General features: G+C 38.4%; 1 protein-coding gene across 9 annotated transcripts in view; it reads left to right on the top strand.

Moving 5' to 3' along the window:
- Positions 1-12,415, top strand: part of LOC128208856 (ryanodine receptor-like) — a 116,479-nt gene that overhangs the window by 50,330 nt on the left and 53,734 nt on the right. For 8 of the 9 annotated variants that reach the window (XM_052912504.1, XM_052912509.1, XM_052912506.1 and 5 more), the window contains 15 exons: positions 539-562; positions 857-1,661; positions 1,937-2,210; positions 2,586-2,772; positions 3,383-3,464; positions 3,710-3,907; positions 4,331-4,510; positions 4,898-5,047; positions 5,283-5,395; positions 5,996-6,153; positions 6,415-6,513; positions 7,935-8,214; positions 9,619-9,743; positions 10,399-10,547; positions 10,881-11,091. In XM_052912504.1, coding sequence (XP_052768464.1) covers positions 539-562; positions 857-1,661; positions 1,937-2,210; positions 2,586-2,772; positions 3,383-3,464; positions 3,710-3,907; positions 4,331-4,510; positions 4,898-5,047; positions 5,283-5,395; positions 5,996-6,153; positions 6,415-6,513; positions 7,935-8,214; positions 9,619-9,743; positions 10,399-10,547; positions 10,881-11,091 — 3,035 coding nt within the window. The remainder of the gene's footprint in view (positions 1-538; positions 563-856; positions 1,662-1,936; positions 2,211-2,585; positions 2,773-3,382; positions 3,465-3,709; positions 3,908-4,330; positions 4,511-4,897; positions 5,048-5,282; positions 5,396-5,995; positions 6,154-6,414; positions 6,514-7,934; positions 8,215-9,618; positions 9,744-10,398; positions 10,548-10,880; positions 11,092-12,415) is intronic. The other variant, XM_052912511.1, reaches the window with a different exon arrangement.

Below are 12,415 nucleotides of genomic sequence, written 5' to 3'. Positions count from 1 at the left end.
ATGTCAATTCATTAATAATATACTAATGAATTTCTCACTTGTATAAAGCTACCTTACCATTTAACTTTATATTCAAAATTATATAAACCACCATTTAAATGTCCCAATTATAATTAGTGTCGTGTATGATAACACCGTTTGTATCCTAATAGAAGTGCACACCCTCATCTAAGTATTTCTCTGATTATGGGAATTGAACAATGCTAATCCTGACCCAAAACCATAACAAAAATTGCTCCTATTTTTATTTCTTAGTTAGTCATTTGTATCATTCCACATTCTTTAAAGCAAACCTATATATGTAATTGATATAAACCTATGTCCTAAGTACTACCAAAAGGTTACTCAACAAAAACATAGTGCGCTGAAAATTTAAACAAGTTCTTAAACATTGCGGTGTCATAAAGTAGCACATGTCGAGCACATCTATAAGGATATTTTATACGGTATTACCATGTAAGGTGGCTTCTTGCACCCCTGATTTTTCACTGTACCTCTCTGTCTCACTTTTTATGTGTGCGATTCCCTGCTTTTCCAGATGATGATGACTTGTCCCTAGCAGGTTCGTACTTCTCTTAACCTTCCTGCAAACATAAGAGAATAATGCTAAACTACCCTGATTTTTTTTATCAATTCTCTGATTGAAAATTGAAAATAGATATAAAAAAATTGCATGCATAAATTGCTGGTAAAGAAAGGTGTTTATTAAACCACTGTAAGGTATACATCATATTTAACATAGAAGTTAATGGCATTTGAATAAAAAATTGTTTATAAGTTTTCTTTTTTGATGTTTATGGTTGAAGTTCATGTGCATTTTGATCAGTGCATCTTTAGATGCCATTTGTACTTACAGGCATGAGTCACAGCTTCACAGATGACACAATTGACAGCCGAAGGTCAAAGACAAAGGCGAAATCACTGAACCGTGGTCACTCGCTGGAGGATAGTGTTCCGGATGGAGGTCGTGGGGGCATGAAGGCTGCAGCCAGTGAGTCCATGCTGCTGGGCGACTCCAGCACCCTCGGGTTACCTCGAGATGAAAGGAAGGCCTCTAGCTCCAAGCTGTCACTCCTTGGCGATAAACTGGGAGATGCTGCCCGAATTTTTGCTGACAAGAGTGGTGCCAAAAAGCCCAAGACACCTTTCTCGATGTTTAAGAAGAAGCCGTCAAGGGATCCGTCTCCAAATGACCGGAGCAGGACACGCAGCACAGAGTATGGAGGAAGTTTGGACAGGAAGTCCGGCTTCAGGTCCGGAGCGGGACGATCACCAAACAGAACCACGACCCTACCCATCACAAGGATCAGTGATGAAGGAGATGGTAACGGCACTACTGGAGGTCCCATAATTGGCCTAGATGCCCCAAGTGCCATTATCCCATACGAGTTCCGGGAGGGAATGGGTCGAGGAAGGGACTTCAGCAGTGACGGCTCTGACCCTGACCTCTCCGAGGCGGACTTGATTGAGATGAATGCGTGGGCAGAACATGTGGACGAGTATTTCTACTCTGTGCGGATCTTCCCTGGACAGGATCCCAGCCAGGTGTATGTCGGCTGGATGACCCCGGGCTTTCATAATCTTGAGAAATCATTTGATACAAAGAAAAACAGACATGCAGTTGTCTCCCTTCTTGATCAAGACTTCAGAATCAAAACAAGGTTTGTTGTGTTCTTTTGTTAATCACAACATAGTCTTTGAGTCTTTGTAAATCTTGTTTTCAGCATATTATTTATAATATTAATGACTTAATCCTTAGCACATTATTTGTGTAAAATGAACATGACATTGCTACAGGACTTCTAAAAATATATGTTATTCAAAACGATGAGACAGAGATGTAGAGAAAACATGGCAATTACTAGTAATTCAAATCAAATGTGTATGTATTAACTTAACTGTAGCACTTTTTAATCTGTTTTCATCCTCTTGACAGTGTTGGTCGTAAGAACTGCTACATGGTGTGTGCGGGGGATCTACAACAGCGCTACGGCAACAGCAGCAGCCAGGATGTCTCTTCAAAGCGTGCCTCTCCCGGCCTACTTATTGGCTGCACCATAGACACCTCAACCGGCGTGCTAGCTTTCTCAGTGAATGGGAAGGAAGTAGCCAACAAGTTCCAGGTTGAGCCAGGAACCAAGCTGTTTCCGGCAGTGATCTGTGAGCCCACCATCAAGGAGATGCTGCAGTTTGAGCTGGGAGCTACCAGGGTAAGTGATTGGAAAATTATAACTAATCTACATATATTGGCTGAGTTAATGTTACTCTCCTTTTTGTGCTTGTTTTAATAAATATATCTGAAATGGATGTTTGATAAAATCTACCTAAAATGTATGTCTTAATAAGTCTGCCTTTAATGAATGTTTAATGAAAATAATTTTACCATGCATTACTGTTGAATATAGTCTTAAATGTTGATGTAACATAACTGCTTTATTTAACTTTATTCAGGGAAACTCAGTATTCTACTTAACAAAATAATGGGGGCTCATTTTTTTACAAGGTCCAATATATTTTACAGACTTGAAGTGAGGATTTTTTTTACCTAATGTAAATCTCTATTTTGTAAAAATTTTCCTCATCAGAATGCCCTTCCATTGTCGGCTGCTGTGTTCCGAGGGCCGAAGAGTGTGGTTCCATCATGCCCGCCACGGCTAGATGTACAGACGCTTACCCTGAACTCTTGGTCACGTGTGCCGCACAACACCTCCTACGTCAATTCACTGAAACTCTCAGACCTACGTGGATGGAGCATGCTCTCTGATACAACAGGTACACATATTGGTCTTACCTGAAACAACAGGTTCACATATGGGTCTTACCTGAAACAACAGGTTCACCTATGGGTCTTACCTGAAACAACAGGTTCACCTATGGGTCTTACCTGAAACAACAGGTTCACCTATGGGTCTTACCTGAAACAACAGGTTCACCTATGGGTCTTACCTAAAACAACAGGTTCACCTATGGGTCTTACCTGAAACAACAGGTTCACCTATGGGTCTTACCTGAAACAACAGGTTCACATTTACCTGAAACAATAGGTTCACCTATGGGTCTTACCTGAAACAACAGGTTCACCTATGGGTCTTACCTGAAACAACAGGTACATGTAGGTCTTACATTTGTAAAACAAAAAGGACAAAAGATTGGTCTTGTGTCATAAAAGATCTTTATGAGGAGCATTTGTTTCACTTACACATATGTTTATTAATGGCAAAATTCTCACCAAAGAGGTCTTAGCTTAGATCTGTTAGCCTGGCAATAAAGATACTAGTACTGGTTTCTACCTAGGTAATATCCATATCAGGTTTCAACTTATCTTCAGCTTAGGGTGTATTAAACTACACAGTGTTGTCTAGCCTATTGTGTGATATTTCAGTTCCCATGATGGCACTGTACATCCCGGAGGAAGACAAGTCTCTAGATATCCTCGACCTGATAGAGCACCCACACATACTCAGGTAAGACATTTTCATTTTATAAAAGTGAAGTTGTAACAACATTAATCATTAGTTTACAATAACAAATGGTAAAGTCCTGTAATAAATTGACAATGGTACTTTTCTTTGTGAATTCTAATCCTATCAAAATGGACATAGTAAGAGGTACTTTTTAAGCAGAAAAGTTGCGAATCATCGGCTGATTTTTTACAGGATATTACAGAGAGATATTTTAAACAAGGCGAGTACATTCTTATTCTTTTCAGTTTCCATGCTACAACACTAGAGCTATACCAAGCAGTGTGTTCCCATGGCAACCACAATGTTGCCAACATTCTGACAAGCCACGTGGACATACTCCAGTTGATGTTTTGTATTCAGAGCGAGTATCTGTCAGGCCCACTGAGGGCTGGATTTCACGATCTCCTCATTTCCATGCATCTGGACTCCCACACAAGAGCTAGGTAGGGGGCGTAGTATATTACAGCCGTTTGTAGAAAGTGTTACCAGAGTGGCTGATCATGATGTTATGACAGTTTTTCTAAGTAAGTCAGGAATGACATATTTGATGTAAAATGTTAGTCTTTTTCTGATTATAGCTGCAAAGTATTCACTTATTATGGTGTTAAACAGTTGGTGCTTCTATAGATCTAGCTATTTCTGTCCATTTAAAACTAGTGAAAAAATGGGAGGACAATGGGTGTAGAGCTCTTGCTTCTATAGGTCTGGTCATTCCTGTTCATTTAAAACTGATGAAAAAATGGAAGAGTGATGAGTGTAAGACTCCTGACTTTGTAGCTGATGTGCAACATATAGGCCTAGCAACGACCATGTTATGAATACTTAAAATCCTATATCTAACTCCCCTCTGATCCTGTCCTTTTCAGGGAGATGACAGAGAGGGAGTACATAATTCCGCTGACTGACCAGATGTTGTCATTGAGCCTGTATCGCCAGCTGAGCCCAACCAGCGATGGGCCTTCCATCAAACATACCATACCCAACATGGATGCCAGTGTCTCTATCAGACCGAAACTCACCCTGCAGAAGAAGGACATTGAAACCAGGTACAAATTTGCATTAATTTTGTGAAAAATATATTCCTTTGTTAGAAATACTAAATTCATTTACATTTTTGGGACGTGTTGAAGGGAAGAACTCTTTATAAATTTGACAATTTTTTTAGAAATGTGTTTCAAGTAGTTGCAGGTTTCAACTGCCAAATATATTAAGTTTATATGTATTTAAAATCATAGGGTAAAATTAAAACAAATCAAAGGAAATATGCTGTTCTCCATGAGGGTAAGCAGGAGCTAACCAAATAGGCCAGAGCGGAACACTCCTATTATTCATTACCTGAAACCCTAGTCATGTACTACATCGGACAAAGGGTATTTTCCATCACAGTGTAGATCTATATGCATAACTATGTGATATGTTCACATAATCCTCAGGAACGAGTCAAAGATCAAAGCAGAGACATCCCCGTTTTTCCCAATGGACCGGCTGAAGACGTACATGATGCAGGCCCTCACTGATGCTGTGGAGAGAGGGGCCGCCCATATACGCGACCCCATTGGGGGAAGCAACGCCAACTTGTTTGTGTAAGTATATACTTGTGTTGGATTATGATAAAGAGGATTGATAGGATTGCCGATATTTAATTGGCATTTAGGAATTCCAAAGCAGTGTTCATGTTATTGTGTGTGTGTGTGTGTGTGTGCGTGTGCGTGTATGTGTGTGTGTGTGTGCTATTTGATCAACTAAGAAAAAATACCAAAGAAGCATAATATTTTCAATGTTGTGTTAAACTTATCGAATGTGTGTGTTGTTTTACAGGCCGCTACTGAAGACCCTGGACAATCTGCTGGTGATGGGTCTGCTCACGGACGATGACATGCACCAGCTACTCTTCCTCATTGACCCAGAGACCTTTGATGCCGCTGCTAGAGGTATGATGCCTACTGTCAAAGCCTTATTTAGTGTAATTGATACCTTAAAACTTGAGTCAACTTTCATTTGGTTAAAGATCTAATGTGATCAACTCTTTCATATATTTCAGTAAAAAACAATGCCAATGATTTTATATGAGTTAAAACAACTAAGTGTGTTTTTCTGACTAATTTGGCTCGGAAATTCATCTTTATTCCCAGTGCTAAAACACATCCTTTTTCTCAGATGTAAAACAATCATTCCAATTTTATGCTTTATAATAAAATAAAGATATTTTATTTTTCAAATTAAGAAATTTGACATCCAAACTGTTTTTATATGGAAGAGTTGATTTTTTCTTAAAGAAACAAAGTTTATCACATTCTGTTATCATGATTTTCTGTCTATATTATTTGAAGCATTCTTGTCAATTTCTAGGCAAAGTTGGAATCCCCAATTTTAGTCAAAATGAAGTAATTTTCTTTTCTGAAAGGCCATGGCCCAATTGTCAAAATGGTAGTGAAAAACACCGCTTATACACATACTTTAGATATATACAATATAATTGTCCTTATTACCTGTGAGTTTTCAATTTCCAAGTTTGGACGATGTTTTTACAGGGAAGGGTGTGGGGCAGGGCCTGCTGCACATGAAGCTTGCAGAGCCAGTGAAATTTGAAGTATGCCGTCTCCTGCAACATCTGTGCGACCTTCAGCTGAGACACAGGATAGAGTCCATCATTGCCTTCTCACGTGACTTTGTCGGAGTGTGCCAAAATGTACGAGCTTTAAGTCTTGCCTAAGTAACCTTGGTTGTTTATTCAGGGAGTAGCTTACTGTAATGCAAGGTGTTGCCATCTACTGAGTATCGTAAGAGGTTTTGGGAATTAATATGTTGTTTCTATATGTAATGATTTAGAATGATGGGAATAGTGTTGCAAGTAGGTTATGTAAGGTTTTTTATGTAGGGATCTCTTATCTTCCTTCCTGTATCATAATATCATGGTCAGAATCTCACAAGTCTATTTATATGATTCCAGGACCAACTGCGACGTTACAACGAGATCAAACAGGCAAACCTTCCCTCGTCCATTGCAGCGAGGAGAACAAGAGAATTCAGGTGCCCTCCCAATGAACAGGTGTGTATGTCTAAGATTTTTATCTGAATTAAAAAAAAGTACAAATCTTAGACCATGCCAACTATGCCTGTATACATGGACAAGTGTTGTGAGTTTCGTATTTAATAGCACAATTTGAAAAATTCTATACATAGATTATAAGTATCTTCCATGGTTGAGAGTGTAGGGTGTTTTGCGGAAACGAGGTTTACCGAGTTTCCGCAATACACCCTAAGCGAGGGTCGGGATGAACCTAGCTTACACAAGCGGCTATGGTAGATGCTTTTTCTCCCACCTCAGTTAAACAAAATTAAGTAAAAATGTATTATTCTGCTGGAACTCTATTGTGCTTAGTGAAAATAATTGCGTATGGATATGCGATAATTCGTGGTTGTCATGGATATGCGCGTAGTGATTCAGGTTATGTTAATAGTCAAACCGGTCTTTAAATAGTTCTAAGAAGAGTGAAGCATTGTTTCTTGAAAGGTGCTTAGTGAAAATAATTGTGTATGGATATGCGATAATTCGTGGTTGTCATGGATATGCGCGTAGGGATTCAGGTTATGTTAATAGTCAAACCGGTCTTTAAATAGTTCTGAGAAGAGTGAAGCATTGTTTCTTGAAATGTGCGTGAAAACTGTTTTATGGTGACATTTGAAGCGAGAAATAATAAATTAGTGTTCTAAATATTGCCTTAAGAGAAGGTTTCCATGATGCTACAGACGACAGTCTTCAACAAGGGAGGTGATAACAATGTGGCGAGCATTAAAAAAAAGGAGTTCCATACGGGCATTTTATCTTCGCCCGTGGGCAAGATAATAATTTCTAGCATGGTTAAATTATTGGATCTACTTATCTGAGGTGGGAGAAAATAACATTCCCAAGCCCAGTTGTGCATTCAATGTTTAAAATTACACTCTTATTCAAAATCAATTCATATACAGTCATGTAAAACAAACATACATTTTGAGTGATGAACCCTCAACTACATACTAAATAATGCATTTATAGAAAATATGAATTACTGATGACAATTTTATAACGGTGTATTTAATAGCTGAAGATGCAAACATATTAAATGATTGGTGAATGCTTAAATATTTACTGCGATCTACTATGGTTTCATAAGGTAGCAATATCGTGTTTTCTGCATATTTCTTGGTATCATTCATAAGAACCATTTTTTTCAAAACTTGTTCATTCTTTTTGGTATATTAGAACAATTGTATTACATGTGTTAAATCTTATTTGGGAGTAATAGTGCATCTTTAAAATGTTTTTCAGTTCTGAAAGCCGGTTTTTACCATTAGGCTAATGCCAATTTTGATCACTTTACACAGCATTTTAAGCATCTTGTACTTAAAAACTCATTACTTTAATTACATGTATGTTCCTTCTTCATTACCTTGCTCTCAGGTTTGATCCTCACTACTGTTTTATAGATGAGGAACCTGCTAGCCTTTAAGATGGATAGGGAAGAGCTGATTCAAAACTGTCCATGTCACACCGATATACGGGAACTGCTTTGGAACTTCCACAACAATCTGCTGAAACACTGCTCCATGCCAACAGCCATCAATGAAGAGGTGGGGCCTGGAGAGGGGGCTGGGGTGGAGACTGTGCCCGACAGCCCATCCGTAACGGACAGACTCATGGCCCTTGTCTGGAAGGCGAAGGAGGAGGAGACTGCAGAGGGGAATGGCAAGAAAAATGGCAAAATTGGTATGAGACCCATAGGTCATATAAAAATGAGTTCCAGAAAGTGACAAAGTATTGTTTTTTCTCCAGCCTTCAGGCATATGTAAAAGGAGGCAAACAAACCAATCTTCAATCACATTGTTTTAGATTTTTAAGATCGAATGTTTTCAGAAATATAAAAATCCAAAAAGACACTGAATATATGGAGCATTAATAAGTGAACATACCTCATAGGCTTCAGATCCTTCTCCAAACACTTTGGATGATCATTTGTCAACACTGTTAATGTTTGTTTCTCAAAATGGTTCATTTAGGAGCAATTATATAGATTTGACTTAATATTTGTATGTTTCTGTGCTTTGTAAATATGTAATATTAGTTGAACTTACAGTGATAGGCTAGCTAAAAGAACAGTTAACTTGAGATTAAATTATGGTAGTGTAATGAAGTCGAAACACTTTTGACCCATCATTAATGCAACTATTTTCTTCCATTGCTTTTATAGGTTTTAGAGGTAACGTTATTACTTTTAAACAACTGTATCTTTACATTGGAGTGAATATATTCTTTTATTCAATGCACTTGTGTGTGATTTTTTTCTCTTTCTTTTTACGTTAATATAAGTTACGATTTAAATACTTTTGATTGTCTTTGTACTTTCTGTAGTACATGTAGTTATTGTAGCACACTATTTTGTTAATAATCTGCTGTTAGAATCCATTGCTATAAAGATGTATTTTTGGTGGAATAGTATTAAATCATCATACATGTATAATATAAATTTAAATATGTTTATTTTACATGGTAGACACATTACTTTGTCTGGTGCCATTGTTTGTGTTGTCCACGTTGTCAACGTCACACTATCGTTTCGGATCAACTTTTGAATGACATTTTTTAAACTTGAGGTGCACTTTGCTTGTTGTCGATAGATGACCAATATTGATTTGAGTGTCAGTAGGTCAAAGGACTAGAAAGGATGGGTGCTCACAACAGACAACACATAAGATTCAATTTTGTGCTTTTCCCACAATATTCATTTGTTTTAAAATGAATTTGGAAGACTATTCCAGATACTCACGAGAATAAGTGATGATTAACCTTGGCCAAAAGGGTCTGTATCCACACATTTCAAATGACCATTTCAATAGACTTACGTTCAAGTGCATGAATTATTATTATTGTATCCAATGATGTTCTATAACAAAGCTTAAAGCTTAACTATCTCTTGACCTCTCAAAGATGGACACCAGAACTGGTTTCTGCACGAGTAATACAACTCAAGTATGATACTAAAGGTGATCAGCTGTTAGCTAAATCAAGCTTCAAAAAATTAAATATAAACTTAAATTTTAAATGGTGGATAAACATTTAGACAGGTGTGCTATTGTTAGTGTGCAGTAACAATGTGTGCTCTTCGTATTTCAGACTCCCTTCAGAAGCTGATCCAGAAGACGATGGTGATGTGGGCGGAGGATACCTTCATCTCCTCTGCAGACCTCGTACGCGAGATGTTCTCACTGCTTCATCGGCAGTACAATGGCATTGGAGAGGTATAAGTCTTCCTGATGCAGACATTGTTTTAAGTATATCTGTTTATCGAAGAAAAACAGTAGAGGTATTGTCAGCCTAGGCGTTGTTGTTACCATTGACCATAAGCATATAAGGAAGGCCTTGAAACTGCTTCATTCCTCAGGTCTTTTATTATCATTGTGGTAAGCCCCTTGACAAACTGAGATGATTGTGAGAATATTAACTCTTGTTTATGGTTTAGAATGTTATGACTATAAGCTTGTCTGTTGTTGTGTAGCCTACTAGCATTGCAACCACATAGGTATAACTTTGTCTGGCTTTGGCATCTTCAGGGTCGGCGTTTCACTTTGGTTTCCAATCAACAACTTTTCAAAGACTTGCTTTAGTCTCAAACTTTGTATGCACATTGGTCATGGTCGGTAGATGACCCCTAGTCATCTTTGGGTCAGTATATCAAAGTGACCTTAAGTATAAGTATTGTTGGAGCTCCAGACAGGTGACATGTTCAATCAGCAGAATTCTTGTTTAATTTTTTTTTAAGCGATAGAATTATTGTGTTAAGAAATTATTTTTTTAGGTGTTCGCTATAACTGGGATATTAATAAGAAACATGCATAGTACAACTATTTCATAAAGTTATAAAACGTTATATAATACGATATGCTCTCCCAACAGTTACTCGAGGGCCTGGAGAAAGGTTATGTTATCAGTAGCTCGAGTGAGACAGACATCAACAACCTTCTGAAGGCCCTTGGCAATATCCGCTCTCTGCTGCTTGTCCAAGCGGGCCCAGATGAGGAGGAGCTTATGAAAAACAGCCTCAAGTATGTGGTTTTCAAATGCATGTGATAGTATTTGTAGGCATTTTGTTTGCCCTTCTTTAACCTACCATCATATTATACTTCATCCACCCCCCTGTAGCTAGTCTGAGGAGTCTGTGTGTATTTCATTCTTTAATTGCCAACTTTATAAAAGGACACCATGCTATTTGGAATACTTAAGGGGTTGTTTAGTATGTAGAGAGTTTAATTTGGGATAGTAAGGGGAAATATTAGATTTGTTTGGTAGGTAGGGAGTTTTATTTGGGATTCTATAATGCAGAAAGTTTGCTTTCACATAAAAACTTTCTACATTTAACTGACCTCTTCATGCTTCAGAGACCTGATGGACAACAAGGTGTTCTTCCAGCACCCTGACCTTATGCGGGCGCTGTGTCTGCATGAGACTGTCATGCAGCTGATGGTGAACACATTGAATAAGGCCCAGCAGCAGCAGAGTGCAGCTGGGGGTGACAACACCACCAACCAGCGACGCCAGTCCACCGTCCCTGCTGGTGCCCTTGATAACAACCTTATGGAAACAAGCAAGGTATGAATGCTTGGTGGCTCTGAAAACAGATAATTGTGTCTAGTTACACACATAGTTTGGGAATCTCTCTATCTCAGTGTCCATGCACCATTGTGTAAGGCCTATGGCATTCAATGTAGTATGTTCTTGTAGTATGTTGCTAATAAGAGTGCTAATTAATGACCTTTTCTCTTGCTTCTTATAACAATTTTTGGGTGAAGGTTTTTATTATACCCCCACAAACGAAGTTTGAGGGGGTATATAGGAGTGAGCTTGTCGGTCGGTCTGTCGGTTTTCATGGTTTCCATACGATAACTCATGAAAGGCTAGACAGATTTGAAAAAATTTTGGTACACAGGTGTAACATCAGAAGATACAGGTCAAGTTCAATATTGGGGCTGGTGGGGCCAAGGTCAAGGTCACTGTTACTAAAAATAGAAAAACGGTTTCTGGACGATAACTCATGAAAGGCTTGACAGATTTGAATTTTTTTTGGTACACAGGTGTAACATCAGAAGATACAGGTCAAGTTCGATATTTGGGCTGGTGGGGCCAAGGTCAAGGTCACTGTTACTAAAAATAGAAAAACTGTTTCCGGACGATAACTCATGAAAGGCTTGACAGATTTGAAAATATTTTGGTACACATGTGTAACATCAGAAGATACAGGTCAAGTTCGATATTGGGGCTGGTGGGGCCAAGGTCAAGGTCACTGTTACTAAAAATAGAAAAACGGTTTCTGGACGATAACTCATAAAAGGCTAAACGGATTTGAACAATTTTTGGTACACAGGTGTAACATCAGAAGATACAGATCAAGTTCGATATTGGGGCTGGTGGGGTCAAGGTCACTGTTACTAAAAATCGAAAAATGGTTTCCGGACGATAACTCATGAAAAGCTTGACAGATTTGAACATTTTTTGGTACACAGGTGTAACATCAGAAGATACAGGTCAAGTTCGATATTGGGGCTGGTGGGGCCAAGGTCAAGGTCACTGTTACTAAAAATAGAAAAATGGTTTCTTTTTTATAACTTTAATTGGGCATGAGAAATTGTGATGAAACTTGTTGTATAGGCAGCCTCTGTGAAGACAATGCTTGTGATTGAAAATGGGGCCAGTGGAGTAAAGGTTTTTGTGCACTGTTACGAAAATAGAAAAATGGTTTCGGACAAACAATACATGCATGATAAAAGAAGATGCAGTGTGCAGTAACCTTGGAGTTATGGCCTCTTTTCAAAGGAATGGTTTGCCATTCCTGTGTCCAGGCGGCATTTGGGGGTATTTGTCACTCCTGTGACAGCTCTAGTTTGATCAGCAGTGTTGGTGAACATCGAAAAAGGCA

The sequence above is a fragment of the Mya arenaria genome, chromosome 11 (assembly GCF_026914265.1).
Source record: "Mya arenaria isolate MELC-2E11 chromosome 11, ASM2691426v1".
Taxonomy (NCBI): Eukaryota; Metazoa; Mollusca; class Bivalvia; order Myida; family Myidae; genus Mya; species Mya arenaria.
Note: the sequence above shows the minus strand (reverse complement) of the source record. Positions and strands in the feature narration are given on the sequence as shown.